This window comes from Miniopterus schreibersii (assembly GCF_964146895.1).
Source record: "Miniopterus schreibersii genome assembly, chromosome: 1".
NCBI lineage: Eukaryota > Metazoa > Chordata > Mammalia > Chiroptera > Miniopteridae > Miniopterus > Miniopterus schreibersii.
Genome location: NC_138101.1, coordinates 3418244 through 3445245, shown reverse-complemented (window position 1 = coordinate 3445245; position 27002 = coordinate 3418244). Strand labels below are relative to the sequence as shown.

Below are 27002 nucleotides of genomic sequence, written 5' to 3'. Positions count from 1 at the left end.
CTGTTCACCCACTGAGCTCCTCTTTGAACCACAAAACCCTGCCCACCACTTACCCATGTAACTTTTTCTGATTCCACCAGCATGATGCTTTTTTTGAAGCTAGCATTTGGGGGGGAAATGTGCCTTTCCTGAGCAACTGGAGAACTTCCTCATTGTCATGATGAAAACTGTGTCCAGCTGTGGCATCCTCTCCCCTGGTTGGAAGGCAGCTCAGAGCTAAACCACTTTAGGGAGGCCCTGGGGGGCCGTAAGAATAGAGACCCTCCAGGCAGGTTTTCTCTACTGACACTCGGTTTCATCATCTGTAAAATGGGACTAATAATGCCTGTTTCTTAGATTTTCAATGTGTACTATTAAATGAGATGATGCCTGAGCTCCAGACACATTGAAGAGTGCTCATTCTCAGTGTGTGCATTCATTCCCTGCTCTGCTTTTTAAAGATTGTCTTTCTACTTGGCATTGAAATGCCTTGGTCCCCCATCTCTTCCTATTTTTATCATTTTTGTTTTCTGTGTTTATGTTGTAAGAGTCACTTTTGGAACCGGCCAGGATCTTCTGAAATAAGCTCTTCTGTTTTTAAAGTAGTTGAGACCCCCCACTGGTCAGGAGGGAGGGACGGAGCCTTGGCACCCTGTCCTCCCACACTGCTGTTCTCCAGAGTGGGGGCGATGGGACCGGCCTGCAGGGAAGCTGGGCCAGATGCAAGAGCGCTGCTTTATTAATAACCTGGCAGAATCCCACGCCCCATTGTGTGGTTCTGCCAAAAGCAGGTTTGGGAAGCTCGGTGTGAACTAGAGGCCAAATTGGAGCCCTCTTCCTCCTTCTTGCAGCTCAACTCTAGATTTGGGGCTGGGGGATCCATGAATCCACATGTGGCTGCAGAAATAGCAAGAGTCAGGGTGAGCAGAGTGTACTTGACCTCACCAAGTGCCAGGTCACTGGGCCAGCTTTACTGATGTGCTGTGGGGTCCCCACTCACCGGGTCGCAGTTGAGTGGGTCACAGGTGTCATCACTGGAAGGCTCCCTGAGTGATTGTAGGGTGCAGCCGGGCTTGAAACCGTTGAGCTGCTCAGGCCTCAGTACCAAGCGGAGCGGATGAATGGGTGCAGGAAGTGGTGGCCAGCCCCAGCCCCAGCCCCAGACCACATGGATGGAGGAAAAGGTGGCAGGTATAGTGCTAAGCACTTTCCATGTATTATCTGTCGGCTCCCAACAACTTGAGATAGATTACAGATCCCCCTTTTACAAATAAGGAGACTGAGGTTCAGAGAAGTTAAGCAAAATGCCCGGTGTCACACAGCCAGTAAGTGGGGGAGCCGGGTTTGAGCCCAAGTCTTTCTGCTTCCAAAGCCCATACTCTTAACCACCTTCCTAAGAAACAGGGTGGATTCCCTACCTCAGAGGGTTCTTGGAAAGTCTTAACGAGATCTGAAATGTCCAACACCTATTACAGGGGCTATAGAGTATAGTAGATCTTCAAACACGGGAGGAAAGGATGTTTTGTCATTATGGTTAACAGTGGCAGCAAAGCAGCTTCTTTTTCCTCTCCTCTCCTCTCCTCTCTCTTCTACCCCCTTTCGTCCCCCATCATCACTGTCATCACCATCACCATCATCACCATCATCATCACCACCATCATCACCATCATCACCACCACCATCACCATCACCACCATCACCACCACCACCACCATCACCATCACCACCATCATCATCATCACCACCACCATCATCATCACCACCACCACCATCATCACCACCACCATCACCTTCATCACCACCACCATCACCATCATCACCATCACCACCATCACCACCACCACCACCATCACCATCACCACCATCATCATCATCACCACCACCATCATCATCACCACCACCACCATCATCACCATCATCATCACCATCACCACCACCATCATCACCACCACCACCACCATCACCACCACCACCATCACCATCATCACCACCATTATCATCATCACCATCACCACCATCATCATCACCATCATCACCACCATCATCACCATCACTGTCATCACCACCATCATCAAGGCTCCCCTAGGTGCCTGATCACTGTGCTACTTCCTTGCCTTCCATCTCATCCCTCCTGTGCCTGCCCAACTACCTGGGCCCTGTGTTCTCCAGCCTTCTTGCCCTTGTCCATGCCACTCTTTCTGCTCCACCCATCTCTGCACATTCACCTTAGCCAGTCTTCCATCCAGATCACAAAATATTTTTCCATGGAGACTTTTCTTGTCCTTCCCTAGCCTCAGACCAATGTGAACTATTGTGCTTTTGTGTTCTTAATGGTGTTATGAACTCTACTTGTGGGTTTATTGACTTGACAGCCATTCCCTTACTAGAGCTCAAACTCCATGAAGCAGGGAGCAGGTGCAGGGTTCACGCCATGTATCCAGCCCAACAGTAGGCATTGGCAGGCGTTCAACAGCAGATAAACGGGCACTTAATACATTCTTAAATCTGTTCCTTGGAACACTGTTATATACTACAGTGTGCAGAAGTGTTTTCTACCCAAAGGTTCACCTGGTCAAGGAAGTTTGAGAAAAACTTTTTATGTCTCCACTCCTGAAGAGTCATGAGAATGGTGGCATGCAAAAGGCTCTGAGAAGGCCTGTGATAAATCACTTTCATTTTTTAACCTAGTAACTTTATTTGCCCATTGACCCTCCCCTTTCCGCAAATGCCCATTACTCCTCAGACCTCTTCCCTGGGTATATTGTAAGAAATTAAGAAGAGCCCTGATCCTGTGCTAATGGAAAATATTTGTAATTCTGAGAGAGAGAGAGAGAAAGAGAGAGAGCACTGGCTTCTCCACAACTTCAGATTTCTGGAAGTAAAGCTGCATCAGCACCTACCAGAAGTGGCCTGTCAATAGTGGGATGGCCAGAAGAATTACCTTCCCTTTAGTGACAGAGCTCAAACCATAGGAGGTCACCAGGAGGGACCAGGGAGGAGCAGGGACCATAGCTTATGGGGTCAGTCAGGGGAGGGAAGGAGACAGAGATCGACAGCTGTGACTCCCAGGTGCACACATTGTTTATTCGTTTGTTTACTTGTTTGTTCGCTTTGGGAAGGAGACACTCAAATGTGGATCATGTCCTCGGGCCAGGTGTCTCCAGTGTTAACTCACTTTCTCTGCTTAATGACCCTGTGAGGTTGTGTCATCCCCTCCCGGGGAGAAATGAATACACAAAACCATCTTGTTTCATAGTTTGAAATACATGTCTGTTCATTTGCAATGTAGGCAGACGTGCACTTTAAAGTGTGGACTGAGCAAGCTCTGATCAAGTGGCCAGTCTCCCTGACGCGTTTTTAGTTCCGCGAGCAGGGCTTTTGAGGTTCATTTCATATCCTCTGCGAATTGGGCACCTTCCGCGTCCTTGCGTCTTCGTCATAAACGGGGGAGTTAATGTTTCTACTCCCTTCACTAGTGAGGAAACCGAGGCCGAGAGGGTAGTGATGATTCATTCACTGTCCATGCAGCAAAGGGCTGACCCCTCTTGGGCCAGGCGCTGTCGCGATGTGACACAGGCGGCCTTTCGTTGGAAGATGTTACCCGCGAGTCTTTGTCGGGCACCGTGCTGGGGCTGCAGCCTGAGTGTGTCCCCCCAGATTCATGGGTTGAAACCTACTGCTTCCTGGGTGGTACAGGAGGTGGGAGCTCGGGGAGGGGATTGGGTCACGAGGGTGGAGTTTCAGGAGCGGGATCAGCGACCTTACAGGAGAGAAGACCCGGGAGCGCTCCCCGCTGCTTCCCCTCCCGCCTCGTGTGGGCCGGCGCGGAGCCCGGCTGGGAACCAGAATCCATCGCAGGTCGGCCTTGGCCTCCCAGCCTCCGGGTCCGAGAGGGGCGCGTGTCTTGTCGGAGCCCCCAGCAGCCAAGCCCACTCGCTGGGCCCCCCCGAGACGCGGTGTTTTGTAGGGGCCGTCACCCCCACAATTAGGAGGCCCAGTGGAGTAGGTGGGATTAGTGTTGACATTTAACAGATAGAGCAACTGAAGCACCAGATTCAGAGAAATTCATCCAAGGGGACAGCTGCCGAGTGTCCAACCAGGACCCAGACCAGGTGGTTGGGACCATTTGCCCAAGTGACGCTCGGACTCGACACCTCACAGGGCGAACGTCCTTTCCCGACAGCCCGCGTGGCCTTGCGTCAGCCCGATAAAGAGCTCTCGGGACACCAGTCACACTTGTTCACTCTACAGAGACCAGGGACCACGGGAAGGGTACAAAAGGCCCGGCGATCCTGCCCCTCCCCGTGGCCCCTGTGAAGAGGCCACCGCTGGTCGCCTGAGCAGAGTTAACCGGCACCCCGGGTGACACCGCCCTCGACATCCTGCAGTTTCGTCCAGACTTTCCAATTCTGTTATCTCAGCAAAGGCCACCGGGTGACCTCTCCTGCATTGTCATCGCCCCTTAAAACATGGTGTGGTTGGAAGCTGCTGTGACAGGCTGAGGGCAAGGTGACATTTTATGCACATTTAGTCCAGGCATAAATGTCATATTTGCTCCAGGCTGGGGATGCAGCTGGAAGGACAAGTTGTTGTGTGATGCGTAGGCCCTGGAGAGATGTCTGGTGAGCGAGGAAAGCGGCCGGTGGCTCAGGCAGAGGGACACTGATTACTGCAGGGGGAGGGCTGGCACCTTCTCCCGGGAGCGGCTGTTGCTCCCTCCACTTTCTTATTCTGTCCCCAAAACGGCCTCCCCGGCCTCCTGCCCGAGAGTCGAATGGAGCCCGATCTGCCTTCACTCGCTAGGAGACATGGAAGAGCCCCCGAAAGCGTCCTCTCCTCTCTAGACGCTTCTCCGTTGTTTCTTTCCCTGTTGCCTGGATTCCTGGTCCCGGCTCCCGCTTCTCCCTCCCCTGCCTCCCATCAGCTCGCAGCAAACCCTGGTCACCAGGCCACCCTCGGGCGTCCCCGGCGGATGGTCTCTGAGCCTTCATCCCTGCCCCTGCCGTCTGTTTTCCACGGAGCCCCCGGGTGGACTGAAAGGCTTAAGTCAGATCATGTCGGGCTTGTTCAAAACCACCCAGAATGAAACCCAGACGCCTTTCTGCGGGGAGCTGAGTCTAACAGGCCGCCTCCCCTTCCCGGCCCCAGCTTGGAGCCACTTGGGAAGCGAGCCCCGAGGGGAGGCAGCAGAGATCAGGTCTCATGTTTATTACTGACCAGGAGGCTTTGAAGAGCGTGTCCCGGGCCCACTGAGCGGGTGGGCTTCTGATACCCCGATTGCACTGTCTCCCCCCGTGGACGCCCACCCCTCGGACGCACGTGGCTTCCCTGGGAAGTCCTGTTTCCGGAGGCAACCCTCCCACCTACATTCATTCCTTTTTACTGTTTTTTTTAGTCCTCAGGATAATTAGTATGAATATGTTTTTATATTTTTATTGATTTGAGAGAGAGGAAGGGGGAGAGAGAGAGAAACACCAATGTGAGAGAGAAACATCGATTGGTTGTTTCCCACATGCACCCTGACCAGGGATTGAACCCACCACCTGGGTGTGTACCCTGACCAGGAATTGAACCTGCAAACTTTTTGGTGCACAGATCAATGCTCCAGCCCACTGAACCACACCAGCCAGGGCAACCCCTTTACTCACTTTTAACAAGACTGTTTTTTCCTTACTGATGTAGGGGGGATTTATATTGTTGAATATCTCCTTGCAATTTTTAGTTTGTAGTTTACACATTTTGGTGACTTTTGATAAAAATAATCAGCTTTAATGGAATTAAATTACCAATCTTTTCTTTTTAAAGTTAGTCTATTTTATGTCTGCTTTGAAAAATCTTTCCCAATCTTGAGGCCATATGACATTTTCATGTATTTTCTCCTAACAGTTTTTGAAGATTGGCTCTTCACGTTTTATTCTTAAATTCAAGAGGTTCCCGTGTGTGGTGTGAGGTGTTGATTTTTGTACGTGCTCATATTTAGATCCAGTTCCATTTTGTTCCTCATAGAAAACTGGTCATTTATTACAGTCTTTCACGGATCGAACACCCCCTCCCCCCAACGACCTCATATCTGTGGGTCAGCTTCTGGGTTATCTGCTCTGTTCCTGTGGTCTGTTTGTCCAGCCCTGCACTGCATTCCCACTGTGTGTTGTTATAACCAGGTAATAATGCATGAAAATCAAGAAGAAATGGAAGATCTCTCAGGACCCCGTGAGCTAAAGACTGTCTGCCTCAGGCTTCTTGGTGTTTCCTTTTAGTTCAGGAGAGATTCGAATTTTCATTTTTCCCTTATAAGAAAAATATTTTCATTTTTTTTCTTGCATTTTCATGCATATTTGTAACTGCTCCAAATTTATGTTTTTGTTATGAGAAAGATATGAACAATGTGTTGACGTTTTTATGGGAAGCAGGATGGTATTTTCACTGAGAGAGAAACTGTGTCTCTAAACTACTTACATACACAATTCATTTCTGGTTCATAAATGAACAGTAACAGTCCATGGGAAGGATTGGATCATCCATTCATAACTGTGACCAGAGACATCTGGGAACGACTGTATTGAGAGTCTAAACATCATTTTTTCACGTCCTCTAGATGGGAGCAAGCGTGTGCTCTGTGGGATCGTCACTGATAATTATTTCAGAAACAGACTGTGACATGAGAGTATGTGGAGTCCTTTCCTTTCTGTAGGGGGCCAGGGACTCGGGAGAAACGATGATTTCACTGGGTTCTAGGTCAGAAGGGACCCACCCTGGAATTTGTCTGGGTGTTACCATCCTAACTAGCTAGCTAATGTTAATAATAGGAAGGGAGCAAAGGAAGGCCACACATTATAAGCACGGTCATCCGGGCAGCTTCACCAGGAAGCTGCAACTTTGCACTCCCCGGGGAACCACCCGTCCATTCCCTGCAGATCACTGGGGGAAGGGACCAGTCAAAGGGGAAGATGGGTGCGTGCGCAGCGAAGTCAGGATGACGTAGGGAGAGTGCTCGCCTGTCAGTCAACCTGGGAACAGAGATAATCGGCCAGAGGGATGGAGTCGTTGCAAGCTTAAGAAAATTTGGGAGCACATGATCCCCAGACAAAGGAACCCTCTCTCCCTCGTTCCTCTGCCTCACTCCTGCTTCCTTGCACTTGCTTGCTCCGTGACCTGTGCTGGCCGGCTGCGTGGCCTTAGAAGCCACATGGCCCGTGGCTGTGCAGGCCCTGCGCACAGTGGAGTGCAGCTGGGAACACAAGCTAACCCAGCCCAGTGCTGGGCCGGACTGTGCAATATGGGGCGGGAACTCTGGGCACTGGCTTTAATCCCAGCTCTGCTGAAAGCAGCATGGGGCTTCTTTCTTGGCAGGACAACGGGAAATGGGGCCTTGGGAACTCAGGGGTTTGATGCCACAGAAATAAAGCTTTCCGCAATACCTCACGCTCCTGTGGGGGCCTCAGGAAATTCTTGTTCCCATAGCACCCCAAGAAGCCCGCTTCCATCGGCAATAGGTGGGGACCCAGAGGGCACCCCACTGATAACACGGCCAACAGGATCAACTGTGATTTCAGAGCAGGGAGTCGTGTTGATTGCTGCTTGGAGGCGGGCTAAAGATTTTAGTCATTTCAATCAGACTGCATCTTGCTCTAATTTGACTGCAGGATTTCCGACATCATTTGGTCTCCAGATGATTATCTATTCTCAGCTGTAGTTAGGAGATGGCGCGTGCACGCGGGCACCTTGCGCGTGGGGACTCGTCCCTTTGATTTCCAATAGGGGAGGCTCCTCCTCTTCAGGTCGCTGGGAGGCGGGGCTGCTCTTTGTTCCCTCACACAGCCCCCCACTCGGATTTCACAGCGTTTTTATTTATGCCCATTTATAAAGTCCTCCCTGCTCGGCTTCTCCTGCCGTGGGGTGGGGGACTGTTGATGGTTTTTGTTATATTTAGCCAACGTTGGATGTTGTTTTAATCTAAGCAGCTTCCAGCATCGTCACACTTCATTACACCCTGCACTCTCGGAGCACAGGCACTGTGGTGTCCCCCAGACTGTAAGAGATGAGGGGGACCGAGCAGCCGTCCTGCCTGACTCAGGAGTCTCCTCTCCAGCCTTCCAGTCAACACTGACCGGGGCCAGCTCTCGGCCCAGAAATGCACCTGATGCTCAGCCCGGGTCCGGCTCGCTTTTCCAGGGGCATCCTCCTATGGAACTTTCCTAAATGTGAGGAGGTCCCTCCTGTCCCTTATTGAAAACCAGCCTGCAGGGAATACCCGCCACTGGCACCAGCTTCACCGTCCGTGCTTGCTCCATGCGAGCCTCGCTCAGTGGAGGGTGAGGGCCTTAATGTCACAGTGCGTGCCTTCACGTCACAGCCCAGTGGCTCTCAGACTTTACGCGCATCACACGGCCTGGAGAGCCTGCGAGCGCGGGCTGCTGGCCTGCACCTCAGGGCTTCTGATCACATCAGCCTGGGAGGGGCCCAGGAAGGGTGCATTTCTCCCGGATCTCCAGGGGATCCGATGCTGCGGATCTGGGAACCACACTTGGCCTCCTGTTGTAGACACAGAGCATCCGTTTCTCTCGGGGTTTGCGCTGAGGATCCAGCCGTGAACGAAACAGGCACAGCCTCACCCTGTGGAGCTTGTTTGCTATGACAGAGAGAGGCTGAGAAAGTCTAAGAGGAGAAGGTAGGAACCTCGTCTGCTCTGGGCTGAGTCAGGGAGGCCTCCTTGCAGAGGTGGTTTTTGAGCTGCGCCTTGAGAGATGATTGGAGTTCCCGAGACTGCGGAGAGGAGGGGCAGGGAGGGAGACGTTCCGGTGAGAGCACGGGGTCCTGGTGAAAACGATGGGCAGGGCTGGAGGAGTTGGGGTGCTTTCGGAACTATCAGAGGTTTAGTCTTTAAAACAAGCAGCCATGAAAACCCCACAGGATTTAAACCAGGCGGAGGGTGTGATGTTTGCTCTGTTAATTGACACTGATTTGTTAATTTATAGAATCCAGTCGTAGTTGAACTGTTTCCAGTGCCTAACGTGGTCGGTGCACGGAGAAGCTTCCAGGCCCTGTGCTCTGCGCAGCGAGCGTTCCAGAAATACTCGTTCCCCCAGGTGGCAGGCGGAGGCTCATACGCGTGTGTTCACACCTGTTGACAACCGGAGCTTGTTAGGAGGTTCCTCTGTACAGGCGGGCCGGTGACACGGTCGATAAGTAGCTCAGGTGCAGCCAACTCACCTTGTAGTGCGAGCGAGAACTGCCGCTGCTGAGGCCGATTGCAGTGCCCTGCAGATGACCCACCACGGCCCCCTCCAGCCGTCCGTAATTGAAATTACACATTACGCTGATCTGGAGAAGGCGTAATTCTGCATTGTTCCTCGCTTGGGCAAGATGATGATTGACTGGCATAATTTCAGGCTCACAGCCGCATCGCCAACCCACAGGCCTGGAACATCTCTGATTCTCCCTCAGCAGGAGGTCATTCTCACGGCATGAGAGAGAAGGGGTGGGGGCTGTGAAGGCCATGGGGGGAAGCATTGAAGGGATGGGAGTGCCGGGCCCCGTCCGCCTCATTCGTGTGTCTTGAGGGGCAGTGACACGCGGAAGGAAGGATGTGCTCGTGTGTCCAGGGCGTTGCCTGACGTACAGCTCCAGTTACAGGACTTGGCGCTTGTGCTCCTGGGGAGTTTCTTGGGGCAGGACGAATCTCAGTCACACCGTGTGGCGTCTGACTTATAGTTTTAATAATTTGGAGCAAAGATGATCTCACCAGTGACGGGACTTGTCTCTTAATTTCCGCTGTGATATGGGACCTGAAACCATGTTAATGAACTTTTCCCATCCCGTTCTCTTAAAATCTTTTAGCCTGGCCCTGGTTTGTGTCGCTCAGGGGTTGGAGCATTGGCCCTTGGACCAGAGTCACCGGTTCGATTCCTGGTCAAGGGCACGTACCTGGGTTGCAGGTTTGATTCCCCAGCCCCCGGCCAGGGCGCCTGTGGGAGGCAGCCAATCGATGTGTCTCTCTCACATCAATGCTTCTCTCTCTCTCGCCCTCCTTTCCACTCTCTCTAAAAATCAATGGAAAAAATATCCTCAGGTGAAGATTAACAACAACAAAATCCTTTAGTCTGACTTGAAATAGAAGTGGATCTTTTACTCGTGCGCGATTTGGGAACATAGTACATCGATAATTTGGAAAATAGCCACTGACTTTTTCAGATGTTCCAAGTGTTGGCATTGGCACACCCCCCTGTACAACATTTTCAAATCACAGTTATTAATATCACTACCAGACTCATCAGAAGCATCGTTACGCCCTGGAAAGCTGTTAAACTCATGTGACAGACTTGAGTTTCCTAAAAGTGTAATTTTCCCTTGAAAACTCACATTTTGTCATTGGCAACAAAACCAACCCGATGATGTCCCTGCAGTGACAGGCTTGCTTCGTTCCGTTCGTCTGCAGGTTTGTAGGTCAGTCGGTCTCTGAAGTAGACGCGGCTTCCCTGGGAAAAGCGTGCCCGGCCCAGCTTCCCACGTAATCGCCAACGCGTCCTATTTTGTTTTGTTTTTTTCTGGAGAGAGGTGCTTTAAGCACCCTTCCCACTTTGTCACACAGAATATTAAAAAGTCGCACATCCCCAGGAACATGAATTTCATAAAGCTCCCATGCTTTCCTGCCCCAGCAATGCCACCCTTAGGGGAAATCGGCTCTTGTTTGCGAGTGTGCGGCGGCGAGGAACACGGCCTGCTGGTGTCGCGTGGCGCTGCGTCTTCCTTTGCGCAGAGTTGCCACGGGCGGTGCCAGGCTGCCCGGGCAGCCAGTGAGGGCCCAGCCCGACACTCAGAGCGCTGTCGCCAGGCCTCCCATAAAGGTGTTCGATGGTCAGCGGACACCGAGGAGAAAGGCCAGCCAGGTGCGCAGATGCGTCTGCCTGTGAGACGGGAGCGCGTTCAGCCCTCGAGCGGGTGCCCCGCTCTGCGCGTTGGCAGCTAAAGCTTGAATTCGAGGGGCCCCTGTGCTGCTGGGAACCGGAAACGCTGCGGTTTACTTTGCTGACCCGCCCGTCGTCCGCAGGCGCCCGGTGCCGTCGCCCGCGGGAGGTTGACGGGCCTCTGCGCCACCATCGGCGCCTGCCCGGCCGATGGAACGCGATCACGCACCTGGACTGCGCGTCCGTGGCGTTTTCGTTGTAGTTCAAAAATCCAGAATAAGCAGTGTTTTGGCTCTTAAGGAAGGTTTTTGTCTGCGTTTAAAACATTTAGGTCGTTTTTCTTTAAACTCGGTGGTTGGTCTCCGGCGATGCCCCGGTCCCCGGGCGCCACGGCTTTGCTGGAACGCTAAGCACCCTGGAACAGGGAGGACGCGAGGAGCACGCGGTTGTCGTAACGATGGGAGGAAAACTGCCAACGGACACATTCGGCGTCTATGGAAAAGGGCCCAGAAACTTCTGGAGACAGACGCAAGCAAGCAGGAGGGAAGCAGGCAAGCCGGCCGATGGGGGAGCAGCGCCCCAGGCCCCCAGCGTCCTGGGGGCCGCGCAGCCGTGGGCCACGTCCCCTGCCCGCGTGAGGACCCACCTGCGTGAGGAACTCGGCCGTCACTCTTACAAGGGTTGGAAGGCCTCCCTCCTGCCGCGCATGGCGGGGCTGTCGCCTGTCCCGTCTGCCCGCTGAGCTCCGAGGCCAGGGCTCCTGGAGGGCTGCTGGCTGCTGGCTGCTGACCGTCCGGCGGCCGCGCCTCGCACACGGCAGACGACGAATGTTCGGTGAGCAGATGAATGGGCGCCGTGACCTTCGGGGGAGCAGCCGCCCCCAGGATGGCTGTGGGTGGGAAGAGAGGTCACGCCGCCGAGGGCCGATGGGGTGGGCAGAAGCCGAGGGTCAAGCGTCGGCACGTCTTTGAGGAAACGTGACTGTGGAGGGCGGGCGGCGAGGAATCAGCAGCCAGTCCCACGGGGACCCAGGGCCCGGAGAGGAGCCGCTTGGGCGGACGGACGAGCAGAATCTGTGTTGAGACGAGAAAGGGGGGCGGGGGGCGGGGGGCGGAGTAAAGATACAAAGAGCCCCGGCCGGCGGGCTCAGTGGCGAGAGCGTCGGCCTGTGGACCGAGGGCTGTGGGCTTGATTCCCAGTCGCGGGCACGTACCTGGGCTGCAGGTTCGCTCCCCGGCTCTGGTCAGGGCGCGTTCGGGAGGCAGCCAGTCGGTGCCACATCGACATTTCTCTCTAAAAAATATCAACGGAAAAAACATCCTCAGGCGGGGATTAGCAAAGCACAAAACTAAACAAAGGGCTGTTTGGGAGACGCAGCCTTTCATGCCATGAGTGTCACTGTTGGAATAACTGGCTTATTTCAGACGTTTTTCCAAAATACGGCTATAAAAATACCGCGTCTTTCTGCACCGATACTTTCCTAGTGGCAACCCCCTTCCCTCCCTCCTGCTGCTGCTCCAGGCAAGACTTTTTCCTGGATTTTGTGGTCTAGAGAAGGTTTCTACTTTTATAATCTCAGTTCCCAAAAGAACTCTGGCCATGGGCAGGCATCACCCAGATACAAGAGAGGGTACAGAACGGGTCCCAGGGAGGCTGATTAATGTTAAGGTCACACAGCCAGTAAAAACCAAAGCCGGGCCCGAACAGAGCTTGCTGGAGACGTGGGGCAGGGAGCGGCCTGCGGCTCCCCTACGCCCCTCTCCTTCCCCTCCCTCCGGCCTTCATTTAACAAGCATCTGCCGAGCACCCAGACGCCGGACGCCGACGTTTTACGGTAAAAATCATATATTTGCCACCTTCACCGTTCCTAAGTGTAAAGTTCAGTGGAGTTAACTATAGTCACAGGGTTGTGGGACTCATCCCCAGAACGCTGCTCATCTTTTGAAGCTGGAAACAGAATGAAACTCTGACCCCGTGAAACAGGAACTCCCCAGGCCTCCCCCAGCCCTGGGCACCCACCGCCTGCTTTCTTCCTCTATGAGTTTGACTCCTCCCGGGACCCCACATGAATGGAGTCAGAGTGTTGGTCTTTTTGTGACTCGCTTATCTCACTGAGCACAGGGTCCTGCAGGTTCACCCAGGTTGTAGCAGGTGTCGGGGTTTCCTTCCTTTTTAAGGCTGCATAATATTCCAGTGTGTGTGTGTGTGCGCGTGTGTGTGTGTGTGTGTCCGTGTGGGCGTGTTTCTTCCTGTGTTAGTTTCGGTAAGCTCTGTTTCTCTAGAGTTTTCGATGCATCTGCATTTTCAAGTTTGTTGTCGTAAATAATGTACCCCAGATGTCTCCGTGGCCCCCTCCCTTTCTCGTGGGGGATGAGTCCGCGGTCCTCTGAGGGGCATGGGTGGTGACTCCCAGCCTCCCTCCCCGCAGCTAGCTGCGCATGAAGCCTTCACCTGTCGCTTTATGGGGCTCAGAACCTGTCCTTCAGGCCGCAGGGAGCCACCACGGTCCCGTGGCTGTGGAGAAGACAGGCAGACTTGTCTGCCAGGAGACCGGCCTGCGTCAGCTGGCGGAGAGAGGACGCTGCTGGTGTCGACCTCCGCAAGAGCTATGCCAAGCATGCGTTTTTACACAGGATGCTCAGAGAGGCTTGGCAGCTTGCCTGAATCACACAGCAGTAAAGAGCCACGTCAGGAACGAAGCCCAGTTTTACCACGCGGAAAGCTCCGCGCGGGCGTGGGACGCGGCCCTGGGCAGCTTCTGAAACGGACGACGCGCGCAGACTGGGAGCCGTCGCCGGTGTCGCCGGTGTCACCGCCGTTGCCATCCTCTGGGTAGGATGCCGGGCCTGGTGGCGGGTCTGTGTTTCATTCGGTGAAGGAGGGCTGAGGACGCTGACAGCTGAGATCCACGGCAACGTGACAGGCAGACGTGTTCACACGCGATTCCAAACCGCACGTGCGGCGATCGGCCGGCTGCACATGCGGTCAGCACGCCGCGGGGTCGTGCCTCTGACAAAGCGCCCATGCCCCGCCCTGCCCTCTGCGAGCCGACGTTTCCTCCCGTGTGTGCCCACGCGCTCTGTTGGTGGCTGCGGTCTCGTTAACGCGACTCTCCCGGAGCCGGCCAGCGCCCACCGCGGCTCGCGGGAGGAGCTGGCGCCGCAGCCTCCGGGGCCAGTGGGCGGCGCCTGGAGAACTCGGCGTCCTCTCCCTCCTGCTGAAAAACGCTTCCCGTGGAAAAGGTTGATTTATTATTATTATTTTATTTTTAGCAAATACTCAGCACCCACTGCGCCGGGCTCTGTGCTGGGCGCCAGAAGACGCAGGGGCATTGGTTCACATCTTCCTTTATCTGCCAGGCATCGCTGGCCGCCTGCTGGGCGCAGCGCCCGGGCCAGGCGGCGGGGACCCGGAGAGGAGCAGGACCGAGCTGGCCGCTAGGGACTCAGTCCTTCGGGGGAAGGCAGGGACGCCAATGGGCAGTTTCCACGCCGCGTGCGCTGTGCGCGGGAGAGGTCTCGCCTATCCCAGAATCGCACGTGGGCGGAAGACCGTGCCCGCCTCTCGGAAGCAGCAGCACAGCCTTGGGGACCCGGGCGCGTGGTGGTGTGTAGACCAGTCATTCCTTCTTATTCCCGCGCAGTGTTCCCAGGAGGACGCCGCCCTCGATACACGCGTGCAGTTCGGGGCTGCTGCGAGCGTCAGTTTTTGCGTGAACACCTGCTTTCATCTCTGGTGGGTAAACACTTAGGAGCTGAACTGCTGGGTCACGAGGTGGGGTATGTTTAACTGTATACGAAACTGGCCAAGAGTTTCCCAAAGTTAGAATAAAGTTGACGCTCGTGATGGCAGATAATGAGAGTCGTGGTCGCTTTACACGCTTATCAACATCCCGAATCCTGGCCCTTGTGGTCAGGGTGCACCGGTATTTCTTTGTGGTTTTAATTCCCTTCCTGCTGATGACTAGTGGTGTTGAGAACTTTTATTTACTTATTAGCATTCATCTGTCTTACTTTATGAATTGCCTCGTGAGACTTTCACCTATTTTTTTTTTTAACTGGGTTGTTTTTGAAAATCGTGGGGTTGTAGGAGTCCTGTATAAATTCTGGGTGGAAGATCTTTGACAGACTGACACTTACACGTTTTGTGACTGTTTTACGCGTCTGCGGCTTGCTTTTCGGCTCATCGATGGTATCTTTAATGAGTAGGGTTTTAATTTGGATAAACTGTAATTGATCAGTCTTCCTTCTTTATAGCCATTGCTTCCTATCTCCTGTCTAAGTATCTTTACTTATCCCAGATCACAAAGGGGTCTTTTGTGGGGGGTTTTCCTAGAAAATGTTCAACTTGTAGATCTGTTATCTGCCTCAGATTACCTTTTGTGTGCGGTGTGAGGCAGTGATTTTTATCCCATGTGGACAACCACGTGTTCCAGTCCTAAATGTTAGAAAACCTTTCCTTTCTCCAAGGACTTTGTTTTTTGGTTAGAATCTGGGAAATGATGCAAAACATCCCCTTGGAATTACGCCACCTGAGAAGTGAGGGTGCTGGGGTGTTTGTATGACTAGTCACCAAAGGATTCACCCAGGAAAGGGGTAATTCTTCCGTTCTTCTCACCGGCTGTGTGCTGGGCCTCCTGCAGGTGCAGAGAAATGCTCTCAGGCACACGGACGCAGGTACTGACCGTGGGGAGCTGACCGACCTGTGGGGTCCGGGCTGGATGGGAGGTATGGGCCCAGCTGCTGTATCCTAATCCTGTCTTACACCACGAACATCAAGATGCTTCTGAAGTATTTTGAATGAGGACAGTCTTTTATTTGCAGCGTATATATCAGCTGAACGTTAAACGTGAAAGCAGACCTGTCCACAGTCTTGTAACCCTACGCTGACTCCTCATCGGCCCCGGGGGTTCCAGCCTCTGTCCATCCGACCGATTTTTATATCACGAGACGGTTGTGGACTTTGCACTTTTCCTCCTTAATTTCTACTCGATGTTATAGCCCAAGTGTCTTCCCTGCGACTACGTACCGTTGGTTTTAACAGCAGCGTAACAGTCCATGACCTGGATGTAGCAGCGTGTGCCTGCCGGTTCTCTTACTGGCCGACCACGGGCTCGGGTCTGGTACCTGGTCGTGTATAAAATGAGCATCTCGGTACGGAAAGCTTTTCCCTGTTGTTAGTATTATTAATCCTCACCCGAGGATATTTTTTCCGTTGCTTTTCAGAGAGAGTGGAAGGGGGAGAGAGGGAGAGAGAAGCTTCGATGTGAGAGAGACACAGCGACTGCTCGCCTCCTGCATGAGCCCCGACCAGGGCCGGGATCGAGCCTGCACCCGAGGCACGTGCCCTTGGCCGGAATCGAACCCGGACCCTTCAGCCCTCAGGCCGATGCTCTGACCACGGAGCCAAACCGGCCAGGGCTCCTTTCCCCTTACTTATTTAGTTCTTTGGGGCACCTCGCTCTAGTCCCTGGATTGCTGCGTGAGAGGGGAAGGTGGGTGGGTGTGTTTAGTCGGCCGATGTACACGCAGATGTGTCTCCTGAAGAAACATGTGCATTAAGTAGGCTTGGGATTTAAACCAGAGATGCCGCAGTGAATTGTGTTAATACCTTTTCTAATTACCGAACATCAGTAATAACAAAACCATCAACCGCGTTTGGAGGCAATTTATGGTGTTTGGATTTTGACAGCGCACATCGGGAGCTGGCTGGCAACCCGTCCCTGGCGAAATTAACTTTCCGAGACAGTGCGGTTATAAAACTCCCTCTGCAAACCGGGCGTGTAACGTGGGGTTAAAATAACAGTTATCTTCAGAGCCGCAGGACGTCTCCGGTGGACGGCTAGGGTGAAAGGGTTAGGCCTAGTTTCAGAGGAGATCTTAATTAATGATCTGGAAGATCTCGAGGGCGGCTGGTTAATTAAATCCACAGATGGAACTCAGTCGAGAGGTGGTGTGAGCTCTGGGAAAGGTGAAGAGATTAGATGCAGTCTTGCCGTGGCCGAGGAACATGAGGTGAAAGTGAACGTGGCCGTCATCTCAGTCAAAATAACTTGGTCTCGTGTGGATCCAGCATCCGGCCTCCGTCACAGCTCTGTCCGTAGCTTGGTTTGCTCGAAAGGGCCCTGCCTAGGAACAACCTAATAGAGAGTCCAGCAAAAAACAGACCCACAAACACATGGTCAGTTGATTTTGACAAGGCTCCTATGTTACGGAGCCGACCTTCTAACGGGGAAGGGGGACCAGGAATATTCACATAAAACAAACCAATTATATAATATTAATGGTGGTATGAGCTCAACTTAGCCCCTTATCTATCTTTCGTGTTCTTTCGTTGCCACAAAGAGGCAGCGTGAATGGGTTCTGTTCCAATGCGTCGGTTTGTATTTTATGGTAGATAATTGTTTTCCAGTCATGATTTCAAGAGTCTGTTGTTTCCATCTTATTTAAAACAGCCGCTGCCCAGCCGGGCGTGGCTCAGCGGTTGAGCGTCGACCTAGGATCCAGGTGATCAGGGTTCGATTCCCGGTCAGGGCACATGCCCGGGTTGCGGGCTCAATCCCCAGTCGGGGGCGTGCAGGAGGCAGCCGATCAATGACTCTTTCATCATTGCTGTTTCTATCTCTCTCTCTCCCTCTCCTTTCCTCTCTCAGAAATCAATAAAGATATATTAAAAAAAAAAAAAAAAAAGGATTTAAAACGGCCGCTAATCAATTTTGGTGCAGATCTCTTCTTAGCTTGGAGGGATGGTGTCTGGGCCCCTCTGACCCAGCCGTGAAGAGGAAGCTTCCGGGGGGTGCGCTGTCTCCCAGGACGGTTTGCCCCCTTCGCCATCCCTCTGAAACCCCGTGAGTCCTCTGCTTGCTGATTGCTGTTCACCCTCCAAATCTTCCTTCTGATGTTGCCGTGGTGACGGCCAGCGCGGTGTTTGCAGCAGCCGGGGGAGCTCGGGTGCTTAGGAAACGCTGGGAGAAGGGATGGAGGAATGAATGGGCTTGAGGGCCGAGCCGAGGGGCTCTGAGGGGCCCCCCCGGGAAGAGCCACAGTGTGAGCCGTGAGCACCGTGAGAGCTGGGACCCAGGCCCCCGGCGTGAGGAGCAGGGTGGGCCGGAAGGAGAGGCAGGGCCCACGTTCTAGAAGTCAGGACAGACTCGTGAAGGATGTTAAACAGAACCGGCTTTCTAGCCAAGCGTCACTCGCCCACCTCTTCTAGGTGCCCTGACGCCCCACATCGGTCACCTGTTGCAGATGCCCCAGAGCATCTCTTTTCATTCCAAGAACAAAGTGAGAACACGGTGAGCCCATAGTTAAAAAGACATCTTACTAAGTGTTGATGCCTTTTAAAAAATGATACAAACTTCTCACCCGGCTGGAGTGGCTCAGCTGGTTGAGCATCACCCATGAACCGAGAGGCCGCTGGTTTGATTCCCGGTCAGGGCGCGCGCCCGGGTTGCGGGCTCGATCCCCAGCAGCGGGCGTGCAGGAGGCAGCCGATCGATGTTTCTCTCTTGAATTGATGTTTCTCTCTCTCTCTCCCTCTCTCTAAAAAATACCAATTAAAAAAAATACAATTATACGAACTTCTTAAAACGCACGTCCTACTCTGGGTTCGCGGCGAGGAGCCCTCTCTTAATCTACCGCCCCCGCCATGCGAAGGTTCCATTGCGAGCGCGTCCCTGGCGCTGCCACTTAGCACAGAGAAGCGGGTGTTTCCCAGAGTCCTGAGGTCAGACCTCGAAGGAGCTCATGAGGGTTGTCGCCTGTCACGTAGCAGCTTCTTTGCTGAGAAGGAAACCCAAGGACTTAAACCACAGGCAGGTCCTTTTGCTTCATTTATTATTTGAGCGGAGTAGTAATTACATCTGTTCAAACTGCCTCCACGTTGCATCGCATATCAACCCTGTGATTTTTTTTCTGATTTTCATAATAAACATGTTACAAAGAAGGCAAACGCAGCTCCAAGACTTGAGCACTTGCCCGGAGAGGCACAGCTGGCAGGTGGGGGCACGGAGTCTCCGCCTCGGCTCTCTCCAAATGCCCAGCTCTGGTGTTTTTCTGCGGCGGCAACTCGCCTCGCAGTGAGGACAGAGGCCTGTGGGTTTTCCAGTTCCCTCCTTAACTGACTCAGATGAGAGGACACTCTGTAAATACTTGTTTAATCGCCATTCCTTTGAACCAGCTCCCGCTGGATATGAGGGCCAGGCTTCGGGACTGGCCTGGGTCGCTCCTGATGAACTCCTGTCTCCCGGAATTGGCTCCCTCCCGCCCCAAATCCTTGTAATTATCGTGGGCCACTTGAAAGCCAGCAGATGCCTTTGTTTCAAGCAGCGTACAACGAGCACGCTCAGTCTGCGGGGTCAAGTCTCTGAGTGCATCCTCGCTGAGGGGCCTGAGCTCATCGCCGAGTGAGCGCGGCGCCCAGACCCTGCGCGTCCGCCCCGTGCAGACCCCTTACGGAACTGGACTTGGACGCCTTCCGTTCACCTTGAGGAACATTCTGTGAAAAACAACCCGTTCAACGCATTCCTCCCTCTAGAGCTACTTTAGATGGGTCACTGTTCAGCGCTTTCCAGAAGCCGTCTCTGTGAATCCAGGGAAGAGATTTCCCTCTGGCTTCCGTACCAGGCATAATCATTTTCTTTACTAAACACAGTTGATTTTTTTTTTTTCTACCCTGATGCTGAATCATGAGGCTGGTCCTGTTTCTCCTTTTGCTGGGCTTTCTGGGAAAGTCAGACTCGTCGGTGGCCGGTGTGGGGCAAGCAGTAAGGTCTTTGTGCAGGAATTGGCCTGTTTTCTCCTGCTTCTGGTCTTTTGAGGTCCTTTTATATTTTTTGACCTGGTCTATGGCTTACATAGTTTCAATTTTATTATATGTATTTTGCAAGTCACTTTAAAAAAAAATTTTTTTTTTTGGAACAAGTTAGTAAATTAATGTTTTAAAAAAAAATAGACACTGGGTTCCTCACGCTGGTCTGTTTCCACATCCAGGCCAGGATGGATGCCTTCCCAGCTCCTGACCTTGTCTGTCTTCAAGGTCATCCTAATTACCCAGACCGCCCCACCGGCCAGCTTTCCCGCAGCAGAGCGTAGCTTTCTCATGGGTGACCCTGTCACCCCTGTGACAGTCTGCAGCATGAGAGCTTAATTATGACTGCGGACAGAGCACTGGCACAGAGCTGTGGGAGAGCGCAAACTTCAGAGAGAGAAACAAAAGGCCAATCTCTGTCCTCCGATCGTAACAGCAAGTCTCTTTGGGAATGAATGCAGAGTCCGTGGCGCAGGCGAAAAATGGGTCTGCAGCAAGAAAAAGCCGTACCCCGAGCTCTTGCCCAGTCGTTGCTCCCTCTGCGTCTGACTTTCCTCTTTAGAGTGCATTCCGGTCTGTTCTCCTGAACCTCACGTTGGTGGAATACGCATGAGATACCCTTTGACACTGTAGCTGGCAACGGAGGGTGCAGTTAAATATTAATGTAACGTTGAAATAGTCCCTCAACTGTTAGAATACAAATCGAGCATCTGTAGGAGGCATGTTATGGCCGATTCCTGTCATTTCTTTTGAGCGTCTCAACCCTGCTCTCCAGTAGCAAATGGAAAGATGTATCAGCTCAGACTTTCAGTTCCAGGTGACAGGAGCTTAAGTGAAATAGCACAGTCATGGCAGGTCATTGTTAGGACGAGGTTCAGGATGGAGCGCTCTTCTGCGCTGTGTCTGCCCTCCGGCCTGCTGGGCCCTGGGCAGCTCCACCCTACAGATGGGCCTTATCCCCAGGCTGGGCAACAGGATCCAAACAGCCCCTTGGTCACAGCGTCTAGCCTGGCAACCCCGGGAGAGGCGGTTTCCTTTCAATGTGCACACTGACCCCAGAGGAAGCGGGGAGACTTCCAAGCCCCGGGCCCTGTATTTGCTCATCTGTTTGTTGGGAGGAAGGAGCAGGACCCATCAGACAGGACAGCTCCACTGGGAGCATCTTGGGGGGGAGGCGATGAGTCAGAATCGGGACTGGAAGGCATATGAGACCGACTTTCTACAAGCAAGTGAGGCCTCCCGGGGACTCTTCTTGAACAGAGAAAAACCGCTTCCTCCTAGGAGGCTGTTTCCCCTTGATGCCAAGACTGGGACAGGCAAGAGGACAGCGGTGGGCAGGGAAGTGTGGGACATTAGGTGCAAAAACCCTAAGTGAAACGGGCAGCTTTGTTTTTTAACCGTGTCCTTGACGTCCAGCCACTCCCGCGACGCGGCGAGTGAGGCAGCCATCGGGCGCCAGACTGAGCTCCCATTGCCCTGCGGCAGATGGACAGTCCAGCTGGTGCCCTGCAGATGGCCCTGGACCACCCGCGAGCCCCTGGACCCTCTCGTCCCTGCCCGAGCTGGCAGCCCCTCCACTGGCCCTGAAGTGAGGCTGAAGCCAGAAGGAAGGAGCTGGTCCATCGCCCCCCTTTGCTAGTCAGTGGCTAAGATGCTGGAAATGGGGGAGTGGGAGGCATCATGACCCCGCAGAGTCCTGAAGTCCTGGCACCGGAGCGTGCATGCTGTCCCTGTGTCTGAGTCACAGTCCCTGTGTGCGCCCGATCCAACGTACCCCTTGTCGGCAAAGACCTCCCCACCCCCCACCTGCTGGGGAGCTGACTCCCGCCTTCCTCGCAGCACCCTGCGCCCCTCGAGTCCCCCAGAGTACCTGCAGCCCTGCATGGCAAACACCGTTGGCTCAGCCCCCCTCTTACAGGGGACGGGGTGCTCCTGCAGAGCAGGGGCGGTTTCTTTGTCCCAGTGTCCCCAACACAGAGCCCAGTGCCAGTGCCAGGGCAGGCGCCCTGTAAACGTCTGGTAGGTTAATGGTTTGGCGGCACAGTCCCTCGCCTCTGGCCTTGACTCGGGACAAGTCAAGTGGGACACACAAGGCCTGCAGCGTCTGGGCCACCATTTCCCGCCTCTGGGCCCCAGTCTCTGTGATGCGGGGCGGGCGGGACTGGGTGGCCTTTAAGGTTGTTCCCAGACCAGAATTGCCCGTCCTGTAAGCACGTGCCTGTGACCTCCTGTGGTTCCCTCCTCGGGGCTGCCCGCCCAGGTTACAGAAACTGTGTGCGCGTCCCGGCCTGTCCTCGTAACAGTGCTGGGGAGAGTTGGAGATCTGGGGGTTTTGTCCCCAACAGTCTGTCACTGGCTCACTGAGTTGCTCTTCTCTCTGGGCCTGTTTCCTCTTCTGTCCAATGAGGAGAATGGCCCGGCTGACCCAGGTCTGATATTCGAGGACCTGAGACTCAGGTGTTGGCCGCCATGACCACATCTGTCGCCGTGATTACCCCTCGGGGCGCCCGCTCACCTCCGCGGCTCTACGTGGGACCATTTTACGACACTGTGATTCTACTTTATGGTGGCTCAGCACTGTTTATTCTCGGAGCCTGCTGTTGGCTTCTCAGTCCTTAATGTGCCTCAGTGTTCGTTTTTATTGAATTCAGTGCTGTGCCAGTTTCCTGTTGCTTTGGGGGGGGGGCCCTAAAACTTAATGGCTGGCTTAAAACACAACGCTTTTGTTACCTCATGTTCTGTGAGTTGACTGGGCAGTTCTGCTCCACGTGACATCAGGGGGACTCCGTGGGACGCCCAGACGCCCGCGGGGGCTCAGTCCCGAGGCCGCCTGTCGGTGCTGCGTCACTGGCTGCTCCTCCGAGGCCGACCGGAGCGCCTTAGTTTCCCTTCTCACGGCTTCCCCCGGGGCTTGGGCTACGGCCCGCTTCCTAGAGGCAGGAAGTAGAAGCCGCGGGTTCCCTGGGGCCTGGCCACGTCGGTGCCTCTGTCCGAGCCTCAGTTTGCGCACCTGTGAAATGGGGGTGCTGGCCTCGAGGCCGTGGGAGTCCTCTCCTTCCCTAAGGTGCTCTGTCCCTCCTTGCTCCCAGGTACTCCTTCCAGGACGAGGAGGACATGTTCATGGTGGTGGACCTGCTGCTGGGCGGGGACCTGCGCTACCACCTGCAGCAGAACGTCCACTTCACGGAGAGCGCGGTGAAGCTCTACATCTGCGAGCTGGCCCTGGCCCTGGACTACCTGCAGAGGCGCCACATCATCCACAGGTGGGCAGACGGCTGCAGGGGGAGCCGGACGGTGCGGGGTGGGTGTGCGGGAGCCACTCCCCCTGGGGACGGGGTGGGTGGGTGTGCAGAGCAGGCTCCCCTGGGGACAGGTGGGTGGGTGTGGGGAGCAGGCTGCCCCTGGGGACAGGTGGGTAGGTGTGGGGAGCAAGCTGCCCCTGGGGACAGGTGGGTGGGTGTGGGGAGCAGGCTCCCCTGGGGACAGGTGGGTGGGTGTGCAGAGCAGGCTGCCCCTGGGGACAGGTGGGTGGGTGTGGGGAGCAAGCTGCCCCTGGGGACAGGTGGGTGGGTGTGCAGAGCAGGCTCCCCTGGGGACAGGTGGGGTGGGTGTGGGGAACAGGCTCCCCTGGGGACAGGGGGGGGGGTGTGCGGAGCAGGCTCCCCTGGGGACGGGGTGGGTGGGTGTGCAGAGCAGGCTCCCCTGGGGACGGGGTGGGTGGGTGTGGGGAGCAGGCTCCCCTGGGGACGGGGTGGGTGGGTGTGCAGAGCAGGCTGCCCCTGGGGACAGGTGGGTGGGTGTGCAGAGCAGGCTCCCCTGGGGACAGGTGGGGTGGGTGTGGGGAACAGGCTGCCCCTGGGGACGGGGTGGGTGGGTGTGGGGAGCAGGCTCCCCTGGGGACGGGGTGGGTGGGTGTGGGGAGCAGGCTCCCCTGGGGACGGGGTGGGTGGGTGTGCAGAGCAGGCTGCCCCTGGGGACAGGTGGGTGGGTGTGCAGAGCAGGCTCCCCTGGGGACAGGTGGGTGGGTGTGGGGAGCAGGCTCCCCTGGGGACGGGTGGGTGGGTGTGCAGAGCAGGCTCCCCTGGGGACAGGTGGGTGGGTGTGGGGAGCAGGCTCCCCTGGGGACGGGTGGGTGGGTGTGCAGAGCAGGCTCCCCTGGGGACAGGTGGGTGGGTGTGGGGAGCAGGCTCCCCTGGGGACAGGTGGGTGGGTGTGGGGAGCAGGCTCCCCTGGGGACAGGTGGGTGGGTGTGGGGAGCAGGCTCCCCTGGGGACAGGTGGATGGGTGTGCAGAGCAGGCTCCCCTGGGGACGGGTGGGTGGGTGTGGGGAGCAGGTTGCCCCTGGGGACAGGTGGGTGTGGGGAGCAGGCTCCCCTGGGGACAGGGGGGGTGGGTGTGGGGAGCAGGCTCCCCTGGGGACAGGTGGGTGGGTGTGCGGAGCAGGCTCCCCTGGGGACGGGTGGATGGGTGTGCAGAGCAGGCTCCCCTGGGGACGGGTGGGTGGGTGTGGGGAGCAGGCTCCCCTGGGGACAGGGGGGGTGGGTGTGCAGAGCAGGCTCCCCTGGGGACGGGTGGGTGGGTGTGCAGAGCAGGCTCCCCTGGGGACAGGTGGGTGGGTTGGGGAGCAGGTGGGAGCAGGGAGGCTGCAGCGGGGCGCCTGACGTTCCTGAGAAGGGACGTTGGGTGGAGACCATGGACAGCAGCCCATCTTGGCCCCTGCTGAGCAGCCGCCTCAGGATAGCCTGCCCGCTGGTGACCCGCCCGGGAGGTGGCCCCCGCTGCCCAGCGCCCTGGCTGGCGGGTGGCCTCTGCGTCCCCGTTCAGGTGCCTGTGGGAGGCTGGAGTGTTCTGTCCCTCCAGGCGCGGGTGCCGGGGCCGCGTGCTGTTAGGCGGGAGCGGAGGGGTTCTGCTCGCTCCCTTTCCACGCCTGGGGCCCACGCCCTGCACCTCGGAGGATTCCCCCCTCTGGGGGGCTCAGGGCTGCCTCTGGGCTCCGAGTTCCGCCGCCTCCTCGGTCCTGGCTTCCCCCGCCCGCCCGTGCGCGGGGCCGCCCGGTCCAGCCAGGCGCTCGGCGGGGGCGGAGAGGCTCGGAAGCCGTGGTCTCCTTGGCGAAGGCTCCTCCCTGGGCACACGGGCAGGGCTGGGGAGGGGCTCCAGGTTTGTTCACTGCGGTCTTGCGCTGAGCCTGGGTCACCTTCTGACCTGCCCTCGGCTGGGGGACTTGAGAAAGACAAGGACTTGCACCTCCAGGGGAAGGCCGTAGATTCAGCGCACGCTTCTGCATTTCCTTTCTTCTAAAACCCCAATAAAGTGACAGGCAGGTACGTTTGAAGAGTAATAAATTCACAAGGGTGGGGAAAGGTAAGGCGGAGACGATAGCACAGCGGGGGGGGGGGGTTTGCAGAGGAGACGTAGGGTACAGATGACTAAGGACACCAGGGCTGAGCTTGTACTTGTCCCTGGAGGGACCGAGAGCTGATAGACCTGAAGAGTCCCGAAAGGCTCAGGAACTGACCGCACCCAGGTCTAAGGGGGGGCTGTGAAAAGAGGCCGAAATTGGGTGAATTGTTTGAAAGCATTTTTTTAAAGAGTTGCTTTAACGTGTAAATCCAGCATATACGATATTTAAAAAGTTGCCGAATTAGCATGACGTGTCTTGGGATAAGTGGACGCAACTAAAATCTCACCTGTGGTCTCTTCTTTACTTTATATTTTAGTGGCCCTCTCCCCTCCCCTGTGGGCCCCTCCACGGCTTTCACACGTTGCGCCCTCCAAAGCCCTTTGCGCGTTAACGTCTCTCGTGCGGCGTGGCCTGTCGGCGTCTTCGCGTTTTCTCGTCTGTCTGTCCGTGGACTCCGTAACCCGCTGACTCCCTGGAGGCCGGCCTACCTTTCTGTCTGTCCCTGGTGGGGACTGGTGTGCTCTGCCCCACGTGCCCGCGCCCTCCGACGCTGGTAGGTGGTGGGTCCTGAGACTCCGCGATCGCGGTTACTGCCCGGCTCTCACGGCGGCAGTGACGGCCGGCGGCTGCCACGCTTAACCTTGTCGCCCAGGGCCGGCCATCGCCTCCGCCCTGCGCAGTGTAACCACGAGTCGCCCTTTCCTTTGAAGAAAGAAGTGGGTGGAGGGATTTTCTGTACGTTAAACTTGCTCCTTTGGTTAGGGAGAGAGCAGGCCTGTGACAAAAGCAGTCTCAAGTTCACAGCGCAGGGGAACCAAGTTACCGCTTCCGTCGCGGTGCAGAGAGCAGATCAATCCGGCGCATCGGCCGTGAGACCCGTGCCCCCGGCTTTCCTTCTCACAGCTCGGTGTGAACAATGCGCGGGACACGCGGCCCGGCACCCGCCTCCTCGACGCCGCCTCCTCTCCATCCTTGGTTGTGGGACTTCTCTTCGTCTAGACTCAGGCGGTGTCGCTTAGTTGTAATTTTGACGGGGTTGTGGGAGGTTCCGAGCACCGCGTTCACCTGCGCCACCGCCTTGGCCAGAAGCCTGAAAGCTTTGTAAGAAGTCCTGAAAACAGACATCACGGGATCTCACGTACATGTGGAATCTGCTGAACAAAATAAACTGACAAACAAAGTAGGTCCAGAGGTTTAGATGCGTGGAACAGACGGACAGATCTCGGGGAGGGGGCGGAACAGGACTAGATTAACCGAAGAACATGTACGCATGTATGTATAACCCATGGATACACACAATAGCGTGGGGAAGGCCTGGGGTCGGGGGGGAGTTGGGGGAGTGGGGCAAAAGGGGGGGAAATGGGAGACATCTGTAATACTGTCAACAATAAAGTGAATTTTAAAAAAATAAATATTGAAAACCTCGGGTCTGCTTACCAATTCTGAATAACTGGATGGCCACCCCTTCCTCTGTCCCAAGCGGAAGACTGAAGGTTTGTAGTAAAACAAGGAGTCTGGGCCGCAGGACACCAGATCTGCTTCGGGCGAGAGCTGTACTGAAAGCTGCAGGTCTGACTGGGCATAAATTCACCAGGTGCTAAAGTAACGCCCCCCTCCCCCCCCCTTCTATCTGGGCTCAGAAGATGGTGTCTCCAGGCCTCCCTCCTCCAGCAGGAAACTCGGAGGATTTCCACAGGAACGTGAGAGAGCCCAGAGGAAAGACGCTGTGACATCACAGTGTCCCCATGACGCCTTACAGGGCCGGTCACGGCCAGCAGGCCCCACCCATTGACCATAAGCTCCCACCTGGGTTAGCGACAACCAAGGAGGACCAGACGCCCAGGGAAGCCTGACATGGACATTGAGATCCAAACAACCGAATGGACACAGAAAGAAAGCGTGGAATAAAC

At 55.4% G+C, this 27002-nt stretch overlaps 1 protein-coding gene across 4 annotated transcripts in view; it reads left to right on the top strand.

Moving 5' to 3' along the window:
• STK32B (serine/threonine kinase 32B) overlaps positions 1-27002 on the top strand; it is a 616411-nt gene that overhangs the window by 105961 nt on the left and 483448 nt on the right. For 3 of the 4 annotated variants that reach the window (XM_081137972.1, XM_081137973.1, XM_081137971.1), the window contains exon 4: positions 22781-22954. In XM_081137972.1, coding sequence (XP_080994098.1) covers positions 22781-22954 — 174 coding nt within the window. The remainder of the gene's footprint in view (positions 1-22780; positions 22955-27002) is intronic. The other variant, XM_081137974.1, reaches the window with a different exon arrangement.